The following is a 21,490-nucleotide window of genomic DNA, read 5'->3' on the forward strand; positions in this document are numbered from 1 at the left end:
TCGAGGCTGCAACGAGATGCTATGACCAAGATGTACAAACCCAGGCCGTCCAGCAGATCTCGGCGGCCCTCGAAAGGCAACGACCGAGCGAAACCGGAGGGAGGCTGCCACCCCAAAAGAGGGGCAGGCGCGGTCGACCAAACGGAATAGTGCGGCCGCGGCCGAAGTAGAGGCGCCACACGCCGCGAAGACGTCATGGCTGCGTCACTGTAACGCCTCCCTAACAGGGGAAGGCTAACCGTTCTGCAGGCGTTCACAACAAAGTTTCGTCACTCACTCACTCGCCATCCCGGCCTTGAGAAAGAGGATGTCCAGCGATGATGATGATGAAAAACTTTATTTATCCCTCTTTAAAGGGAAGGGGGCAATGAAATAGAGGGTGGGGGGAGGAACTACTTGAAGTAGGCCTCCTTTATCCTCTCAGCCCCACTCCAGGATGGCCTCCTGAAAATGTGGGCCCGGAGCTGCAGCGCGTTAGAGTAATGGTAGCGATCCTATTTTAGAGTGATTGTACTAATGGAAGTAACTAATGGCATCACGCCGGCGCCCATAGCGGTGCTGCAAAAACATTGAAATCAGTTGCTAAGCTGGTTATCTTATATAGGAAAGGCTATAGGGACGTCACTCCCCACGTCGCAACCTGTCATCGCCGTGGCAGCTTGCGCGACAATTATCTTTACGGGGAAACGTATGCGGGGAGCGCTGCTTGCTTCGAATTGTTATCAGGAGAGTCTTATCATCTTTAATCGAGCCTTCTACTGGTACAATATACGCACAATTATTTGACCTTAGAGTGTCCGTTATCAATTACGTGGTTCGGGTGCTCGCCTTGAGCTTGTTCTTTTTTGAAGCGTATACTGTTCTGTATGCTGTATGCATGATTCCGAAGAATGTATGCACTGTTCACATTGCTGAGTGCTTGTAGCCTCTGCCTTATAGGGGTACGAGCTATAGCATGTTTGCTTGCTTACGGGGGTATGAACCATTGCTCTGCAGCTGTGCACTGCCACTCGGATCGGCCCACCATTGTTTTATGTCGACGTTACGCGAAGAAGAAATCCCGGGTTCCTGGCCATAGATAGCTTCGCTGTGAAATCTATAGCGTGTCAAAAAACGCTACTATGAGCTTTGCGCGGTATATTAACAGCGCTTAAACCCGAATGCCAAGGTAGGTATCAATCTCTGCGCATCAAAAACCTTTGGCATTGCGGAACTGCGAACAAAAGCGGACTGCTGGTATTTCCTTTTGCGACAATAATTCATTGTAATTTGTTACCGAAGGCTTTCCCACCCTGTAGTTGTGTATGCTTACGCAAGGACTAGGCACAAAGTCACAACGTCGTTCGGAGGCTGGTATTGCGCAATTAAGGAATTTCTTTCGATTTATTCTATTCGTTATTACTGTTATTCCCCCTCTCCTCTCATTGTGCTATCGCACGCTCCTTGGCGAATCTCCCACTGTGGTAGATTCATTATTCATCATCATCAGCAGCATTATCACAATCATCATCATAATCATAATCATAATCCACCATCACGAGTACGACCGGATAAACCCAGTGATGACGTAGGAGTGCCGCTAGAGGCCACTGACGAAGCGTGAGAACGAAAAAAACATTTGACCTTATCCAGGTCCTATTAAAGATAAAGTTTAAACCAATTCACGCACTTTCTTTTCTATTCTTGTGTTTTACCAACACTTGGAGCACTGCGCTACGTTTCAGTAAACACGAAAAGATCGCTTGACACCTCTCTGGAAAACTTCGACAAGGGCTCAGCTGATTTCGCCGAAATAATATTTCCTGCCAGATGTCGCACTCGGACTGTTTGCAGTCCACTGTCCGGATAAGGCCCATTCCGCGCTCTGCAACTCTCTCTCTCTCTCTCTCCTTCTTTCTACTCAAGAGAAAAAAAAGTTTGTTGTTTGCGAGTGGGCCGCAATGTCACTGTTGCCATACTTCATTACATTCGGTGAGCCCGCACGACTAACTTGAACGTCTGCATGCAACACTCACGAACAGCGCCGAGTGGTTTGATAGACGAAGCCGAGCGAGAACTCATTATGTTTCTTAATCTCATTTATCTCGTGCGGGCGCATCGGTTTGCAGGCGGAGGCGGTGCTTAATTGACTGTCGCGCGGAAGGTCTGCTTCACCTGTGCACGCAACGAGCCCGATATCAATCCACGTATTGCGTGCTACTGGCGCTTCTTTGGAGCGGTAATAATGAAGGACAAAAAAAAAAGAATAGATGCTGGGGCTCAGTCGAACACACACACACACACACACACACACACACACACACACACACACACACACACACACACACACACACACACACACACACACACACACACACACACACACACACACACACACACACACACACACACACACACCAGTGCTCTTTGGCTCTTTGTCTCTTTGGTTTTCGTTTTTGTACTGGGATCGGTCGACGAAGCTGTCCCCGAGCATACTTGCTTTGTCAGTTTCCTGCTATGGACAGGTTTTGCGTGTAAGACGGGTACAAGACTGCATGTGTCAGTGAGCAAGTCTCTGAACTATTATTTACAGACGGCTTCCATGTGGTCTTCCAATCTATTCTCTTTTTTTCTATAATTGTCTCAAAACAATCGAACCTTCCTTTTTCTCAAATGCCAAGTCTTTCGCAGCATACATGCCATCACTGCTTGTGGAGGCTCCTTTTCTTCAATGTGTGTTAATTATTATCGCAGGTATTGCTCTGGTCTCATACGGCGCGCCGCCACCAAGTAAGCCCTTCAAACACGTTTGCTTAACTGGGATTTCCTTTGTTGTGGACACCATGGGGCGCGATAACGTAAAACTATTCTAAACTGTTTGTATTTAACTTCTGCAGTCAGCCCTTCCCGATTGGTGCAGCATTATTTAGGTCAACCCAACTTCGCCTGTCATTCGCGCGAAGTTACGAAAAAACCTCCACAACTCCCCATCTAATATGACGTGTACACACTGACTATGAATGATTAGACCAAACAAACGAAAAAACACTTGAAACACAAGAACCTCCCCCCCCCCCCCCCTGCACTATATCTCCTTATATATAAGCACGTTCTTTAACAGTATTAAACAGTTGGTAGATTGCGCTGCGTCCGTCCACGTCCTGTCCTTCCTTAATATCGTGTTTGTAAAACTGAGCGCAATATAACCATGAACGTTCACCAACTAGCCCCCTTCATTGCTTTACTTTTTCCTATCCTATAATGAAAGCAGTGGCAGTATGACGTGGTCGAGTCTTTTCGGCACGTTCACGACATCCCTCTGACAGCTCTCCTTCGCTGAGGATCAGTTTAGGCGGTATGCGTAATCTTCCGTTGCCCGCCGACGCAATTTTAGACCAGCCACCGCAAGCTAAGCATTGGGAAAGGGGCCAATCACAGACGCCGACACCAGCCCTCCTCCTCCGGTTATCTATATTTTATCTGCGCTATGTCGGCCCCACCGATACCCTTTCCACTTCTGCGCGCTCCTCGCCTCTTGTCAGCCATTTAGATAGGAAATTAGATAGGAAATTAGATAGGAATTAGATAGGAATTAGGACTACCCAACAGGGTAGTCGAGCTTATTCGCTTTGAAAGCAAACAAAGGGGACCTCCTAGAAACGAGGATAACGTTTGATAGGGCGATTAAAACGACGCTTCGAGTCACCACCCGATGCTTGCATCGGCGGTTATACGTAAGTTTGACGTCAGGAGAATATAATAAAAACTGATTGAAATAGTTCAGCGCTGTAGGGCCCCAGGACTCGCATTCACAGAACTTTACGTTTGAGAGTGAACTTTGGCATTGGCTGCCCAGCATCCGGATTGGCTGGAATTCGCTCTAACTAATGGTTTCAGCGCAAGACCGTTTCGTGAAGGGGGGGGGGGGAGGGCCTTGTACGTAAGTACTGTTTGCCCAATGAGCGGCCGTATTCGCTGATATGGCCAATTTTGCGATTAGCTGGAAAGATATCTAAGGAACAGTAGTATCTACAGAACGTTCTTGGGTGGGAAACCGTTGTAGTTTTACGTTGTAGGGCTCCAAGGCCCGCTTTCACAAAGCTTCTCGTTCGCAAGTGAACTTTGCCACTGGCTGTCCAGAATCAGGATTGGCTGGAATTTACCCTAACGAACAATCCCTGCGTAAGACCATAGTGTGAATACGGGCCTTGGCACGTAAGTGCTGCTTGCCCAGAGGGCCAGCCGCCTTCGTTAATGTGTCCAGTTTTAAGATTAGCTGGAAAAAAAGCCCCTATGAACAGTTTTAGCGTAAGAACTTTCTTGCGGTGTGAAAACCTGCCCTCGCAACGGGTAATCGCAGGTGGTACTTGGGTAAGAGAAGTTTTGCGAATACTGACCAAGTTTTTAAAGAATGTAGCGTCTTACCGTGGCGTTATTATATTGTTTCTTGAGGGAGCTGGGGGGGGGGGGGGAGGCTAGGGAATTACGCCACAAATTGTAACTCTAATAGCGGCACAAAAAGTACTTTTTACGTTAGCATCATTTTACTGGCCAACTACCCATCGCGGGTACATATGATGATGATGATGATGATGATGATGATGATGATGATGATGATGATGATGAAGCCTCAATCAATGGCACAAACCCACTATGGGGGATAGGCCACAAATCGGGTGGTAATATGATTGAATAAATAAAAGAATTTGGTTAATAAATAACTAACACAAAAAAGTAAAATAAATATATAATCCTAGATTAAAAATAAATTGTGAATACATGAGTAAGGCTAGTGATCAATGAATACAATTGCAAGCCTTGCGTTGATAGGAATACTTAAACAAAGAGAGAGAATAATAATAATAATAATAATAATAATAATAATAATAATAATAATAATAATAATAATAATAATAATAATAATAATAATAATAATAATAATAATAATAATAATAATAATAATAATAATAATAATAAAACATAAACTCAAACTTGAGTAAGCTAAATTTTTGAATAATAATACTAGAAGGCATAGAGTTTCTCACTATAACACCTAGAGGGTAATCTGGCGCCACCGTCTATGGGAGTTTCTTAAGGGGGCACCGTGCCGTCATGGGAATGACGGGATATGTGTCTGCAAGGCTCGTGTTGGCTGGTGTTGTAAAAGGCTTCGTCTAAAACGTGGATATGGCTACGCGAATAACGCGTTCTCAAAGTAAAATCTTCATAATATGTTTCCATTCACGCATATTACATCTTTACTCACCCACGATGCATGACCAAGTGAAGAAAAGCCAGAACAGACGACCAACTGTTTCAAAGCGAGCGCGAACCTTGTCGTCTGTCCTCCAACTTTAGCGGCCCGCTGATACTTTTTACGTAATATGTACTCATACACACAATAACAAGTTCTCATAATTAAACAAAACATGTTTTCGCGTAATAATAAAGCTAAAACAACTTTTCACGTGCTGTTCTAGTAGAAAATAAATCATTGTGACAGACGGAACGGTGCTTGCCAAGCGCGTCTTCAAGGTGTCCTGTCTCTACGAGCACGATGCCAATCCGAATCCACAATATACCGGCATTCCCATGCATACCACAGCGCAGCAGCGCCAGAGTTCCCTCTAGGTAATGTAGTGAGAAACTCTATGCTAGAAGGATTTAAACTGTGCATTTGTGCTTTTACTTTTTGAATTTCCTAGACTGAAGTAGAAGTAAATAAATTGTGGAAACTAACAACTATTAACAAGGCATTCTTTTTGTCCCACATAGAAAGTTATAAATGACTAGGCAAACGTTCCTGTGGCTGTAGCCCAATACTGTTGCTCCAAGGGAGAGAATGGCAGTGCTGTTTAAAGGCAATCCTAAATTTTGAAGTGGGATTTCTAGACATAGTTTTCGATGAGCAGAAAATCGCCGACAGGATCATAAAAAGTGATCTATAGATTCCGGTTCATTGCAGAGGTAGCATAGAGGGGATACCGCCAGACCACACCTGTGCAAGTAAAAATTAAGTGTTGGAATAAGCATAGACGAGAGAAGAAGAAGCGTCTCGCGCTAAGCTCAGGCGGAAGGAAGGGGTCAATCACCGTGCCTCCAAGTGCGAGAGAAAAATTCACCTCCGGCGTATCAACGACGCGACGCGTCATGACCTAACGGTGGACCCACGGTCCGGGCCAGGGGAGACCAGCACGGGACTCGCTTCACAAATCGGGTCAGTCTATCCGTCGTTTGCATACGATGAACTGTTGCATGGCGACTACACGGCGCTCGCCTGACTATAAGCTCATTACATTTGAGACAACCAGCCAAATCAAGAGATGTGAGGGCTAGTGGAACATCGACCGCAGGCAGGAGAGAAAACAACGTAAAATTTCGAATAGAAACAGCGAAATCGCTCAGTTATTCTGCGGTTCAGGCGTAGCGGCAAATCGACGGGCTTGATCAGAACTTCGACGTGCAAGGCCCAGTTTGTCGCAGGCGAAGACGGGGTGTACTTTGTGCGTAATTAATTCAGCATTTTTTTTGCCACCAGCTTAGGAGCTCTGGAAAGCGGTGCCCGCGGTGCAGTAGGCGTTCGTTGTCACGTGGTACGTGCCGCCACTTTTGGGGCCCGTTGTGACAAAGAAGCTGCCATGCCAGAATTTGTCTATGTGTAAAGTCTTAAAGAAATACAGCTTTAACCGACTCAGGTGTCGAGTCTACAACTTACAGCTCCAACTCACCATTACAAAAATATCGTCGCAATTTTTTAAAGTGCACCTGATAATATATCCGAAGCTGACAAAAGTGACGTATTGTACAGCTCTGCGAAATATAAACCACTAATTTTATGGTAGGGTGTTTATAAAACATTGGTAAACATTGTAATAATTTCTCGTGAGTCGTAAATTTATAGGTTAAGTTTATCCGCATTAGATGCGCTAGTAGATGCAGTTTACAGAACCGCGATGTCAATTTTCGTTGCAGAGTTGTTGGATTTGTAAACTTCGTGCTTTTTATTATTCTTTTTTTTTGGAGTTGCCAAATTTCGTCAATTTTCGTAAAGCATTTGAGGTCCTAAGTCAAGAATATGCTTCCCGCAGTTGCTAGAATTTAACAATTTCGCTAAAATTCGACAAATTTTGTTTAAATCCGTCAAGTGGTTTTCTCACGAGGGACATCATTTTCTTTTTTGTCATTTACAGACGTTAGAATGCGACAATCGGAGTTTGCCACGAGCTAAAGCTTCCTCTTAACACAGGGTCCCGGTAGTCGGCAGTGTTTTGAGTGTTACGCCTGGTTTCTCCATTTGAGTTGACTACAGGGACAATCGTGCCGCAACTGGCAATATTTTAGACAAGTTCGCTGGACCTGTCAATACCGGGCGTCTTTAGAAAAAAAGAAAATCGTACGATTCACAAAAATTACAGCTTTCGTTTTGAACAATTCACAAACCGGGTGTTTGCAAACCATACATCATTTTTTTTTTTCAAATCGTGTCTGCCAGATGACCCGTCGAAGGTGGCCCTGCGGTGTGTCCTGCGTTGGTCCTTAGGTGGTCCCCACATGGTCAAAATTAATCCGAAGTCCCCCATTGCGGCGTGCCTCATAATCAAATTGTGGCACGTAAAAACCCAGATTGAATTAATTAATTCTGTGGCAGATAGCGTAATTCTAGCAATTGAGCTGAATTGTTCAAGGAGGTGGACGTGCACGAGAAATCTAAATTCACAATGTAATAATGACCAAAAAATTTACTAATTAACATTCGCATTAATTACTTCACGACGCGTATTGCAATTTGCGAACTGCAGCCGGTGCGTTTCGCAAGGCGTATCCACATAGAAGACATTTTAAGAACGACACCAGCTTCGATATGTTCGTTCGCAGATTGTGTGACGAAATACAGGGGGCGTTCCAGTTACTTCTTGCTTTCAATGCATGAAATGGCGGTCTTGTTGGAGAAGTAACTGGAACATTAGTGAATAATTAGCGGTCGTACCACGGCGCATATGTCAAAGCATGTGCGATCCATGGAATCCGTTCCAGGGGGATATGCCTCGCAGGCTCATCGGCTGTAGCTCTTAACTATGAATATGTGCCATAAGATCATTAATTTTAAAGTTAATCAGAAATTTTAATTAGTATTTATGGATATGGATTTACTGTGCGCTATCTGCCACCGGCGATTTTCCAACACTCTGCATAATAATAATAATAATAATAATAATAATAATAATAATAATAATAATAATAATAATAATAATAATAATAATAAGCTTTATTTTCATCAAAACGATGGAGGGACTGTGGGCAAAAGCTGCTGAACAGCTTGACTAGGGCCCACAGTCCCCTCTACAAGGCAGTACAGGAGCATACATGATACATACAGAAATCTAACAAAAGACAAACGCAAAATTGATTCGATTTAATGCATTACAAGGAAATCAATATTAAAATTGTTCAAAGGCATAAAATACCACATGGCGCAGTTCGCGAACTGTAGTACGACCTAAGTCAATTCCACATTTATTCAGATTACTAAGAAGTTTAGGCAAAATATACGACAGTGTACCCATAAAATAGTCAGCACGGGGAGTGACCAACTTCCAGTATTCAGACTGACGTATAGTATAGGATGTGAGCTTTATTTCCAGCTTGGCTAGGCTGCGATAGAAATTTCGATTTTCTTTTAATTTGCACCTAAAGGCAACAATCGGTCTATAGCTGTATAATTTCCAGACAGGCATTATATCTGCTTTAATGAACAAAGTCTGTGTATGAGCATTGTAGGTGACATCAAAAAGACCCAGTATAACTCATACCTTATGCTATTCACTGCATGCTTAGAAGTATTCAAGCTATTAGACGGGGGAAGGCTAAGGAGTGCAATCAACGGCGAATATCTCAGCAGCCTTCGGTTTGCAGGTGACGTTGTCCTGTTCAGCAACACTGGGGATAAATTACAACACATGATTGAAGAGCTTAACCTAGAAAGTGTAAGAGTAAAAATTGTGGGGTTTTACGTGCCAAAATCACTTTCTGATTATGAGGCACGCCGTAGTGGAGGACTCCGGAAATTTCGACCACCTGGGGTTCTTTAACGTGTACCTAAATCTAAGTACACGGGTGTTTTCGCATTTCGCCCCCATTGAAATGCGGCCGCCGTGGCCGGGATTCGATCCCGCGACCTCGTGCTCAAGTGTAAGAGTAGTGTTGAAGTATAATATACAGAAGACAAAGATCATGTTCAATAGCCTGGCAAAGGAACAAAAACTCATGATCCCCAGCCAGCCTCCAGAATACGTGCACCGGAGTACATTTATCTATGTCATTTACTCGCAGGAGACCCTGATCACGAGAAAGAAATTTGCAGAAGAATAAAAATGGGTTGGAGTGCATACGGAAGGTATTATCAAATCCTGACTGGGAGCTTATCACTCTTGTTGAAAAGAAAATTTTACAATAATTTCATTCTATCTGTGCTAACATATGGGGCAGGAACTTGGAGGGTAACGAAGCATCTCGAGAACAAGTTAAGGACCGCGCAATACGCCATGGTATGAAAAATGTTAGGCGTAGTGTTAAGAGACGGGAAGAGAGCGGCGTGGATCAGGGAGCAAACAGCGATATCCGATATTCCAGTGGACATTAGGAGAAAAAATAAAGGAGCTGGACAGGCCGTGTAATGCGCAGGGCAGATAATCCATGGAACATCAACGTTACGGGATGGTTGCCAAGGGAAGGGAAGCAGAGACAAGGACGGCAGAAAATTAGTTGCGGCGATGAAATCGGGAAATTTGCAGGCGCAAGTTGGAATCAGATAGCGCTAGGCGGAGGTAACTGGAGATCGCTGGGAGAGGCCTTCGTCCTGCAGTGTACATAAATATAGTCTGATGATGATAATGATAGTACGTTGTGCCCAGAAAGTCATCTCGTTTCTGCTGGCAGCGCGCATCCTTTTGTTGAATGCACGGAGCGACCAGTGAAATACAGTTTTCAAATTGCGAACTTTCAGAAGTGAGTTAGAGCTGAAAGACATTCACTATTCACGACCCAGGGTTACGAAACCAATAAATTGCGGTTTCATGTTCATGGGACACATATCATCATCATCATCAGCCTGGTTACGCCCACTGCAGGGCAAAGGCCTCTGCCATACTTCTCCAAAAACCCCGGTCATGTACTAATTGTGGCCATGCCGTCCCTGCAAACTTCTTAATCTCATCCGCCCACCTAACTTTCTGCCGCCCCCTGCTACGCTTCCCTTCCCTTGGAATCCAGTCCGTAACCCTTAATGACCATCGGTTGTCTTCCCTCCTCATCACATCTCCTGCCCATGCCCATTTCTTTTTCTTGATTTCAACTAAGATGTCATTAACTCGCGTTTGTTCCCTCACCCAATCTGCTCTTTTCTTATCCCTTAACGTTACACCTATCATTCTTCTTTCCATAACTCGTTGCGTCGTCCTCAATTTGAGTAGAACCATTTTCGTAAGCCTCCAGGTTTCTGCCCCGTAGGTGAGTACTGGTAAGACGCAGCTATTATACACTTTTCTCTTGAGGTATAATGGCAACCTGCTGTTCATGATCTGAGAATGCCTGCCAAACGCACCCCAGCCCATTCTTATCCTTCTGATTATTTCCATCTCATGATCCGGATCCGCCGTCACTACCTGCCCTAAGTAGATGTATTCCATTACCACTTCCAGTGCCTCGCTACCTATTGTAAATTGCTGGATGAGGATGATGAGGATAAGGATGAGTGATACTGAGCGCAGGCATGGTTCGTTTAGTAGCGACCTATGTGCAGACCTGCGCTTGAGAAGCTGATTTCTTATGAATGGGCACTGCGAGCATCTCTCTTGAAACGGGGTAATGGCGGATGCCACCAAGCCTGTCAATTTTTTTCCTTTATCTGCGCCTATTACTGGCCTTAGTTACCCACGTTTGTGGTTAAAAAAATAATTGGTCACGAAATAATTTTATTTCCCCAAAATCTATTGTCCCCAACTTTGCGCCACTAATACTGCAGTTGTCGTCTTCTATTCTCCACCTCAGATTAACTAAGCCTTTTTATCCCTAAATTCCATTGCTTCGGACATGCTTAATATCCCCTTATTGACCACTGGATATTGCGACATGCCGACACCCGCGATATCTCCACATGCTGCGCAAGGACCACCGTAGTTGGCAAACTCTTTCCTCCCATCTTTTTTCTCCAGTTTCTATGATAGATGATCATTTATTGGCATTCCCTTTGAAACGGGCGGTGACAAACAGTCACCTAGCCTGCTCGAGTTAATCAGGTACGCTATAAGTGATGTTCATTCTAGCATTTTTGCTTAATCTTCTTTTCTCTCCCCTCAAAACTTCTCCATCTACCTTGAACCATTACCTATGATTGCAACCGATCCAATCTTTCCCTCCTCCTTAACAGCGCCTCCTAGAGGAAGAGCGGCGAAGTATACAGCATGCCGGAGGAAGAGGAAGACGACGACAAAAAGGCCAAGGGCAAGAAAGACGACAAGAAGGCCAGCAAAGGTAAAAAGGATGGCAAGAAAGGAGGCAAAGACAAGGGAGGAAAGGACGCCAAAGACAAGGGTGGCAAGGACAAAGGAGGAAGCAAAGGCGGAAGCGTCAAAGCGAGCGGCGCCGAAGTGGGTGGCAACAAGGACAAGAAAGAAAAACACCCCAGCAACAAAGAGTCGATCAAGAGTCCCCCGCAGAAATGGGAAAAGGAACCCAAGCTGGGACCCAGCAAAGAGTCGATCAAGAGTCCCCCGCAGAAATGGGAAAAGGAACCCAAGCTGGGACCCAGCAAAGAGTCGATCAAGAGTCCCCCAGAGAAATGGGAAAAGGAACACAAGCTGGGACCCGAGAAGGACAAGCCATCAGAGAAGGGAGGCGAGAAGCCGGCGGAAGGAGCCAAGGATGACAAGGCCAAGTTTGCCGCGATATTCAAAGCCGCGGAGGAGGCCAGTAAGAAGAGTAGCGGCGCAATTCCGTCGGCTTCGAAGGAGAAAGCGGGCAAGCCCGAAGGCGCCGAGAAGGCTGAGAAGTCTTCCATCAAGAGCGCCGCGTCCGTGGAGAAGACCCTGACGGAGACATCGAAGACCGAGACGAGCGACAAGTCGTCCGTGCGCTCCGACATCAAGAGCGAAGTATCCGAGGTGGCGTTAGACCTCAAGAAGAAACCGTCCGTCAAGGCCCCCAAGGCAGACGAGCAGGCTGCCTCGATGACCGTGGTTCGAACGCTGACGGCCCGGGGTCCGGTGTACGCCGAGCACCACTACGACGACGAGACGGACTACGACGACGGGAGCCGGAACTACATCGAGATCCAGATGTTCGGCCGTCGACACTCGGCAAGCCACGTCGACCCGTCGTCGCAGGGGGGACAGGCCTGGAACCAGTGCCACTACGACGCGGCGCAGCAGCCGGTCTCCGAAGCCCTCGCCGCCCAGAGGACGACCGTCTCGTACGCCGGCTACGGCTCCGACGCGGGACACGTGCAAGCCGGCAGCCGCTGGACGTCCAACCAGCAGTTCTTCTCCGGCGCCGATCCCGGAGGCGAGCAACGCGCTGACTACGGCGACCTCACCGTGTCCGTGTGGCAGGCGCCTCCGCAGCAGCAGAGCGACTTCTGCCGCGACGTGGCGGGCGTGCCGCACACGACTCAGTACACTTCGCCCAGGGAACTCAGAGCAGCTGCTCGCCTGGAGGCGGCGAGGAACGCGATGGACGCGGCGAGGAATGCGATGATCGCGCACAAGCTCAGGGAAATGCAGCAGGGTCTGGCGGTGCCGCTGCCGGACGACGCGGTGACCACGGAGCGCGTAATTTACGAAGTGACGCACGGTCGACCGAGTAGCCCGGAGTCGCCGGCGACACCGCCGTACCACGCTTCCAGCGGGCCCCTCGTCGTACGCAGTAGCCAGTTCTACGGTGCGCCCGGCGTCAGCCAGGCCATTGTTCGAGTAAGATAAGCTTCCGTCCTTCTGCACCTCTGTTAGTTGCGATCGCGGAACCAAGCGACTCGCCGGGATACGCGCACGAGGAAGCGCAAGAAGCGAGAAATCAGGCGGCGTCAGGGTAACAGGCCCCGAGCCATGCCTTCACCATACAGAAGCCGCGTAATCAAATCGTGGTTTCGGCACGGCAAATCACCCAGAATTCAATTCGATTCAATTCGACGATTCAGAAGTACGCTCGTTGTGTTGCTGCTTTTTTTGGCAGTGATGGCCTGGCCCTATACGCAGAAATGACCTACTTTCTGAAAAATAGATGCACGTATACGTCACGGTGTCCCCAGTACTGAGTTGAGGTTGTCAGCGTTCGCACAGACACTAATCGAAGCTTCAAAAAAACTGGCGTCAGAGTGTGAGACTTTTATGAAGAAGAAACATTAGTTCGAGCTCTTAAGCTGTGATTTATCTTATTGAAATAGGCATTTATACAAAATAGAAATACTTGCATTAGGCAACCAGGGGACCGAGCTGAATTAAATTTGCCGCATATAAAATAAAATATAAAGTTCGAAGTGACTGTGCAGGGCAGTCATATTGTTTAGAACGCCAAATATTATTAAAAATGCTTAACATTGACACAATTAAAAGAATGAAAAGACCAAGCCATAAGTTTCTTCTTGCGCTATGTACGAAAAGACAGGGACAGTAAAACAGGAACAAACTAATGGTGCGCAAATTCACAACATTCGTTTCTCATTCTTTTCCTGTCTCCGTCTTTTCATGCACAGCACAAGAAGAAAGTCTGAACAGCCACGAAGTAGCCGATTCCATCGCCTTTTAGAACATGTCATAAGGTTCGTAATAAAAACAAACGTTCATCTATTTGAGCAAATAAATTGAAAAGCGTGTTTTTTTGAGAACTTAAGCGAAGGTATGAACTTTTTTACGTGATTAAAAAAAATTAAAAAAAATTATTGATGTATTTCGTCGCGATATACGGTGTATCAGTTTTGCTCTCTCTAAAGCGTCATACTAGAAGGGTTTTACAAAATAATGTCTGTTTTGATTGCGGCATTAGACTTATAAACTTAACATTCCGGTTCAAAGGCGTACTGTTATTTTTGCCAGTTTCTGTAGGAATGTTGAAAGCCTAAATAGAGCGTCTGCCCCCAAGAGTTGCATGAACGTGTTGCGTTTCCTAATGCAAATTATTTTATTCAAGTAAGTTCACTTTTGATGATTCGAGAGCAAATATCTGTATTTAATAACGAAAAGGACCAGCATGCACGCAATGCTTCCAACTACAGACGCGAAACAAAGCCAGTTTTTTTGTGAGCACAATAAGATTAGGAAAAGGATCAACAAAAACAGGAGACAGCTGCGGTGCTGCTTGCGCGGTACGGTCTTCTTTTTAACGCGATAGCGTTAAGGAGCTCGTGTCGCAGAAAAGCCGATGTCGTCGGCGTCGGGTGTCGGCGTCGGCGGCGTTGACCGTGAGCGATAAATCACGGCAGGCGCTTCATAAATAAAAAGCAACTTCCAAGATTGGCCCGGTGGGAATCGAACCCAGGTCTCCGGAGTGTGAGACGGAGACGCTACCACTCAGCCACGAGTTCGATGCTTCCAAGCGGTGCAAACGCGCCTCTAGTGAATGCGGTGTTGCCTTCGAAACGAGCCGTGGAAAGTTATACTGCGGTGTATATCGGTAATTATGAACATGTAACGTACAGAAGTCACAATTACACGAGTTGCGAAGTGCGTTTCCGCTGCATTACTTCTGCGCTTTCCGCACACGCAGAGCCATCTTGCGGCAAACACAGAAGACCCCCTCCTCTCAATGTACGGCGCTGCCCCGACAGGAGGCGCGCCGCGCGCGCATTGGGACCGCTGCCAGGCGCGTCGCGGGACTCCCTCTCCCCTGACGACGCTTCGCCGTGCTTCCGGTTTAGATTACTATCTATCTCTCTGCCCGTGCCGATCACGACGTTTGGCTGGCGTAGATCGTTTCCCCTCCGAGACACCGAGTTCTTTGGTTCGTTTCGTTCGCTCAGGCGCACGTTTCGTTGCCGCGCCAAACGCTGCGTTGCTCGACGCTCACCGCGTGATAGGTGGGCGCTAAGTCCGATGCGGGGCGCATCGTAAGTGATTGCTGTGCCGTAGCGCATTGTCTTATACCCCTTGGCGGGTCGACGGGAACGCTGTCGCGTCCCACTCTTGAAGGCGAAGCTTAAGCGTCCTCCAATTTTTCCTTGCGTCCCTTAACTGTGTCAGCAAATATTGCGAGTTCCGCAGCATATAGAGGTAGTCAAATTTGACATGGAATCTCGCATTATGGCATGATTCATAGACTTAGAATGAAATGATGTGGGGCAATCAATCAATCAATCAATCAATCAATCAATCAATCAATCAATCAATCAATCAATCAATCAATCAATCAATCAATCAATGAATCGATCTATCGATCGATCAATCTGTTTTCAACACACCTATCCTCTTTACTGACTGTGCAACTCTTCCAACTTCACGAAACATCCGTTATGTTTAGAGTGGCAGTAAGTTGAGCAAGATGGACCGCTTGGCGTTGCCTTTCCTTGAGCATGCGCGGTAGACAGCGTTGGTGTGCACTCTTGCCTTTCAGTTACATGCATCCGTTGCGTTTCCGTGCGAAGGAGGTGGCTGGGCTTAATTAAAGCTGTTTAACCAGCTTTCTTGCCTTTCGTGCCTCGCAAGAGTGTTGCAAAGTATCTAATTCACTTCAGTTCGCTTAGCCCGGCAGTGTTCAGGCCTCCCTCCATATCTTTATGGAAAAATAAACTTGATTTGCTTAACTAATTAATTCGCGGCACACATCGCAATTTCCCAAACCTTCCCGAACGTTGTCGCCGACTCTGCAGCGAAATATTCTCGCCTAACATTTCGTCCACTATAACGCGGAGCGTGTGATGAAAAACGTGGCCTCCTAACGGCGGAGACCAATGAGAGCGGCTCCTTCGGTGACGTGCGAGCGGTAAACAGCTGTCATGCGGACCCGCCCCACCGCTCGATGCGTACTCGTGTCTGGTCTCAGCCGGACCGCTCGTTTCGTACTTTCGCCGAACGACTGCCTCGCTCGCTGCAAACCGCGCATTCACCCGCCACGTACAAAAAAAAAATGGCTGTGGCTTAGCTAAGGTTAAGCCCACGATGCGAAGCATACTAGCCTTTATTTTAACGCGACAGCGTTAAGGAGCTCGTGTCGCAGAAAAGCCGGTGTCGTCGGCGTCGGCTCAGGCGTGCGGCGCTTGCTCAGGCGCACATTTCGTTGTCGCGCCGAACGCTGCGTTGCTCGACGCTCACCGCGTCCGATGCGGGGCGCGTAGTCGCTGCGCCGTAGCAAAGCCACCTAGAAACAGTCTCTGTAGCACGCCGCAACCTTCGCTTCTCATTCCAACGAGCAGCTCTGTCTCCAGGAGGCATCTCACCTCGTGAGTGTCTAGAAGAGGCAAGCGCAGCTGCTTATATACCGCCGCGACGCCGCGAGCGACGGCGCGAGTTGGAGCCCCGTTTCTCCTCTGTCGTGACGTCACGGTGTCACGTGGTCAGCCTTGAAGGCGACGCCGCGAGCGACGGCGCGAGTTGGAGCCCCGTTTCTCCTCTGTCGTGACGTCACGGTGTCACGTGGTATTGAAGGCGACACCGCCGCGCCTGAGGAGCTGGGTTGAGCTCTAGTAATATGCTTCGCATAAAACGCAGCACGAGACGCGGCAGTCGAGCGCCACGCGCCTCCAGACCGCGAGCCCCCCACTGCAAGTGCGCGCCGACAGCAGCCACGGCGCCATCTACAGCGCGGCCCCCGGCCCGAGCTCGATGCACGGAAGCTCGCACGGCTTCCGCGGCCCAGCCGCGGCCCAGCCCGTGTCGCTCCGATTGAGCAAGAGCGTCGGCGGCGTCGAGCCCCTGCAGGCCAAGGCGGCGGACATCATCAGGCAGCAGGCGAGCATCATCGAGCGCCAGTCGAACATCATCAACCGGCAGTCGAGCATCATCGAGCAGCAGCTGAACCTGGTGGACGCCACGCTCAGAGGGGGCGTGGCATCCGCGGGCGGCGCCCAGCACCGGGAGGCGTACCACGTGACGCAGGTCGTGCCGCAGGAGTTCGGCGTGCCGGCGCTTCCCGGGGCGCAGGCGGAGGGCGACGCGTACGACGACGACGAGATGATCGTCAACGTCGAGGTCGTCGAGACGAATCGAAGTCAGTTCGCAGGCGTTTCTTTCCCCAAACTCAATCGAAGTCAGTTTGCCAGGAGTTTCTTTCACCGAACTCAATCGAAGTCAGCTTGCCAGTAGTTCTTTCACCGAACTCAATCGAAGTCAGTTTGCCAGGAGTTTCTTTCACCAAACTCAATCAAAGTCAGTTTGCCAGGAGTTTCTTTCACCAAACTCAATCAAAGTCAGTTTGCCAGGAGTTTCTTTCACCAAACTCAATCAAAGTCAGTTTGCCAGGAGTTTCTTTCACCAAACTCAATCAAAGTCAGTTTGCCAGGAGTTTCTTTCACCGAACTCAATCGAAGTCAGTTTGCCAGGAGTTTCTTTCCCCAAACTCAATCTAAGTCAGTTTGCCAGGAGTTTCTTTCCCCAACCTCAATCGAAGTCAGTTTGCCAGGAGTTACTTTCACCGAACTCAATCGAAGTCAGTTTGCCAGGAGTTTGTTTCCCCAAACTCAATCGAAGTCAGTGTGCCAGGAGTTTCTTTCACCGAACTCAATCGAAGTCAGTTAGCCAGGAGTTTCTTTCACCGAACTCAATCGAAGTCAGTTTGCCAGGAGTTTCTTTCACCGAACTCAGTCTACGAACCCCGCGTTGCAAAACGTTCTCCAGCGAACGTGACACGTACCTATCGTGATTAGCATTAATTTCTAATGTCGTTCTTTTTGAAACGAGGTGGCGGCAAGTAGTCACCTAGCATGCGTGAGCTGATAATCACCGCCATCAGCCTAGTTTTCTTTAATATGTCTAATGCAAGGCGAAGACCATTCCCAGCAATCTACAATTACCCCCTGACTTGTGCTAGCTGATTCCAAATTATGCCTGCAAATTTCCTAACTTCACACACCACCTAATTCTCTGACATCCTCGACTGCGCTTCCCTACTTGTGACAGACACTCTGCGACTCTAGTTGATCACTGGTTGTCTGGCCTAAGTCATTAGTCTAAATTGCCTGCCCAACTCCATTTTTCTCCTTTTGAGCCCTACATCCGCGCTAGTTGATACGGCAAGATCCTCTAATAGAATAACACATAATAATAATAATAATAATAATAATAATAATAATATTTGGGGTTTTACGTGCCAAAACCACTTTCTGATTATGAGGCACGCCGTAGTGGAGGACTCCGGAAATTTTGACCACCTGGGGTTCTTTAACGTGCACCTAAATCTAAGCACACGGGTGTTTTCGCATTTCGCCCCCATCGAAATGCGGCCGCCGTGGCCGGGATTCGATCCCGCGACCTCGTGCTCAGCAGCCCAACACCATAGCCACTGAGCAACCACGGCGGGTGGAAGAATAACACATACGACGGGACAATCGAGTGGAAAGAAGCACACACATCGCGCTAAAACATCATCGCGTTTTACGATTGGATAATTCTTCTTACAGAATCTCTAAAAATCGCATCAGGTGGTACAATTATACTCATAGAGCTGGATTACTCGAGCAGGTGGACATTGCTTGCACGAGGTAACATAATTAACAAAAGTAATCAAATTTAGTTTTTAGCTAAATAAATTGGGGCACACATCGCAATTTCCCGAATGTTCCCGAATGTTGCCGCCAATTCTACAGCGAAATATTCTCGTGTAATATTTCGTCTAATGTAACGCGGAGTGTGAGATGAAAGAAGCAAGCTGCAAAGGGCGGAACCCAATGAGAACTGCCCCTTCAGTGACGTGCGAGCGGGAAACCGGTGTCATGTGGACCCATATAGTTTCTCACTACATTACCTAGAGGGAAATCTGGCGCTGCTGCGCTGTGGTATGCATGGGAATGCCGGTATATTGTGACTTCGGATTGGCATCGTTCTCGTAGAGAGAGGACACCTTGAAGACGCGCTTGGCAAGTACCGTTCCGTCTGTCACACGGATTCATTCTCTACTAAAACAGCACGTGAAAAGCTGTTTTAGCTTTATTATTACGCGAAAACATGTTTTGTTTAATTATGAGAACTTGTTATTGTGTGTACGACTACATGTTACGTAAGAAGTATCAGTGGGCCGCTAAAGTTGGAAGACAGACAAGGTTCGCGCTCGCTTTGAAACAGTTGGTCATCGGTTCTTGCTTTTCTTCGCTTGGTCATGCATCGTGTGTGAGTAAAGATGTAATATGCGTGAATGGAAACATTTTATGAAGATTTTACTTTGAGAACGCGTTATTTGCGTAGCCATATCCACGTTTTAGACGAAGCCTCTTACAACACCAGCCAACACGAGCTTCGCAGACACATATACCGTCATTCCCATGACGGCACGGTGCCCCCTTAAGGAACTCCCATAGACGGTGGCGCCAGATTACCCTCTAGGTGTTATAGTGAGAAACTCTATGTGCGGACCCGCCCGACCGCTCGATGCGTACTCGTATCTGGTCTCAACCGGACCGCTCGTTTCGTACTATCGTCTGCTCGCGTCTGGTCTCGCTCGCGCTTGTTTTGTTTGCTTGGTTTGGTCTCGTTCGCGCTTGTTTCGATTGCCATGGTTTGCGATTGTATTGTAATCTGATTGTATGCTCAACGCGATTTGTGTAGTACTTTCTGGAAGGGCACCAGCGATTACACTGGAACCTTCGACGAGTCGTGTTTAAAAGCGGATGTGCTTGACCGCAGATAAGATTTTCGACTGCCGCCAACTCTGCTACATGTCTCTCTCTCTCTCAAATTCTTTGCCTCAGTATGTCGTGAAATGAAAACACGTGTAGATCGGCGCTCAAATTTCGCCATAGGGAGTATTGTAATCGTCGGTGATCTGTTTTCTTTTTGACGCTGTTCTTCCAGTGTCCAGGAACCCTTGGAACCGTCGCTAATGACGCCGGCAGGAGCGTAGGGTTCCACGCACCTATCCCCATCCCTGCACCGGTGTTGGCGCTTCGGAACAAACGAAGCAGCCCGTTCACTCGCTCTTCACGAGCATCATGTTGCAGTTTTTTTTTATTGCGTTCGAATAAAAATTCGCTTCATACAATGTGTCCTGGTGAGTCGGTGCACCTCTCAACCACACGCTGAACGCCAGAAAAGGTCGGACTGTGAACGAGGAATCGCTTTGGCTGGACTAGAAAAAAAGTTTGCACCTTTGGGCGAGAAACGAGCAAGACGAGAACGCTGAAGCAACATTTCCTGCCGCAGACGCTAAGCAGTGAAGGTTTAAAGCGAAGATTTATTCTGCTCTTATTCTTCTTCACTTTGAGTGAACGGCTGTTTGGTTTGATCGAACTCGGCCGATTCCGGAGGCAGTGTATAAAATGCAGTGACGGAGTGGGCCGATTCTGAGACCGGCGCACGTTGCCTGTCCGCTGGAGGGCTTTCGTGTGGTTTGAAACACTGGGCTGGTTAAGGAGGCAGCGCTACGTCACTGCATGGACTGGCTGTACAGGGAAATTGTCGATCATTACAAAGCCGAAAGAAGAATCTTTACGCCTCCGCATCGATCTCTCTCTCTGGAGGACGCTCGCATTTGGCGGCGCCTCCAGGGAAACAATAATACATCACCACATTGCATCTACTTAACACAGACGAGGGACTATAACGACGCCCTCTGCAAAATTTGTAAGCAAAAAGGTACGCTAGACCGTTTAATATGGGAGTGTGCTGGCTCCCCAGGGGGCAAAGGAAAACATTGACAGTAGAGAAGCCTGGGAGGCCTTGCTCCAGAGCGAGGCTGAGGACGACCTGCGTCGAGCAATCCGCCTGGCCGTTGAGGCCGTGAAGACTCACCGTCCTCAACGCGTGGGGACTGCTTCGTCCTCCCCCCTACCTACGTGTAGATTAAGAGGCGGGCACCCCAGCTCGGTGGAATAATAAAGTTTTCAATCAATCAATCAATCAATCAATCAATCAATCAATCAATCAATCAATCAATCAATCAATCAATCAATCAATCAATGCCTGAGAGCATTAGCCAATAGATGTTCTCGGTGTGCTCACCAGTGTACTCTAGCAGGTTTATTGCGAAGCTATTGCTTGACACTGACAGTCATGCTCCGATAATATCTGCGCTTTTTTTTTTAAATACATTCTGCCCATTTGGTCAGTTGCAGCTTCCACACAGCCCGTGAGCTTAGCCACGCCCTTCTGCCTCGTTGGAGTAAACCGAAGTAGATGGTGTTGCAGTATAGATTTCAAAACAAAAATTGAGCTTTGTCTTTGCTAGTTGAGTAATGAGCGGAGCAGATAGTGATGGTCTATTTCCTAGGGAAGGGACACGATAGCGTGACAACATAGTAGATGGGGCTGTGAGATTAGGAAACCTCCCTCATAGGATAGGTTTGACTAACGCAGACGAGGTAGTCGAAGGTGCCTTCGAG

At 47.5% G+C, this 21,490-nt stretch overlaps 1 protein-coding gene across 1 annotated transcript; it reads left to right on the forward strand.

Moving 5' to 3' along the window:
* Nucleotides 1–6,032: 6,032 nt before the first annotated feature.
* On the forward strand, nt 6,033–20,156 carry LOC135912719 (uncharacterized). The gene is made up of 4 exons (XM_065445239.1): nt 6,033–6,196; nt 11,405–12,944; nt 16,671–17,169; nt 19,965–20,156. The coding sequence occupies exons 2-4, from the start codon at nt 11,439–11,441 to the stop codon at nt 19,991–19,993; spliced, it is 2,034 nt and encodes a 677-aa protein (XP_065301311.1). The 5' UTR covers nt 6,033–6,196; nt 11,405–11,438; the 3' UTR covers nt 19,994–20,156.
* The last annotated feature ends 1,334 nt before the right edge of the window (nt 20,157–21,490 follow it).

Source organism: Dermacentor albipictus, chromosome 9 (assembly GCF_038994185.2).
Source record: "Dermacentor albipictus isolate Rhodes 1998 colony chromosome 9, USDA_Dalb.pri_finalv2, whole genome shotgun sequence".
NCBI classification, from domain to species: domain Eukaryota; kingdom Metazoa; phylum Arthropoda; class Arachnida; order Ixodida; family Ixodidae; genus Dermacentor; species Dermacentor albipictus.

What these genes read in the sequence shown, in the direction of transcription:
- LOC135912719 (XM_065445239.1), top strand. Translation starts at nt 11,439, where the DNA reads ATGCCGGAGGAAGAGGAAGACGACGACAAAAAGGCCAAGGGCAAGAAA. An exon ending in TCAGCCAGGCCATTGTTCGA is followed by an intron (nt 12,945 to 16,670) that starts GTAAGATAAGCT and finishes CATAAAACGCAG; the next exon opens with CACGAGACGCGGCAGTCGAG. An exon ending in GGTCGTCGAGACGAATCGAA is followed by an intron (nt 17,170 to 19,964) that starts GTCAGTTCGCAG and finishes CTGTTCTTCCAG; the next exon opens with TGTCCAGGAACCCTTGGAAC.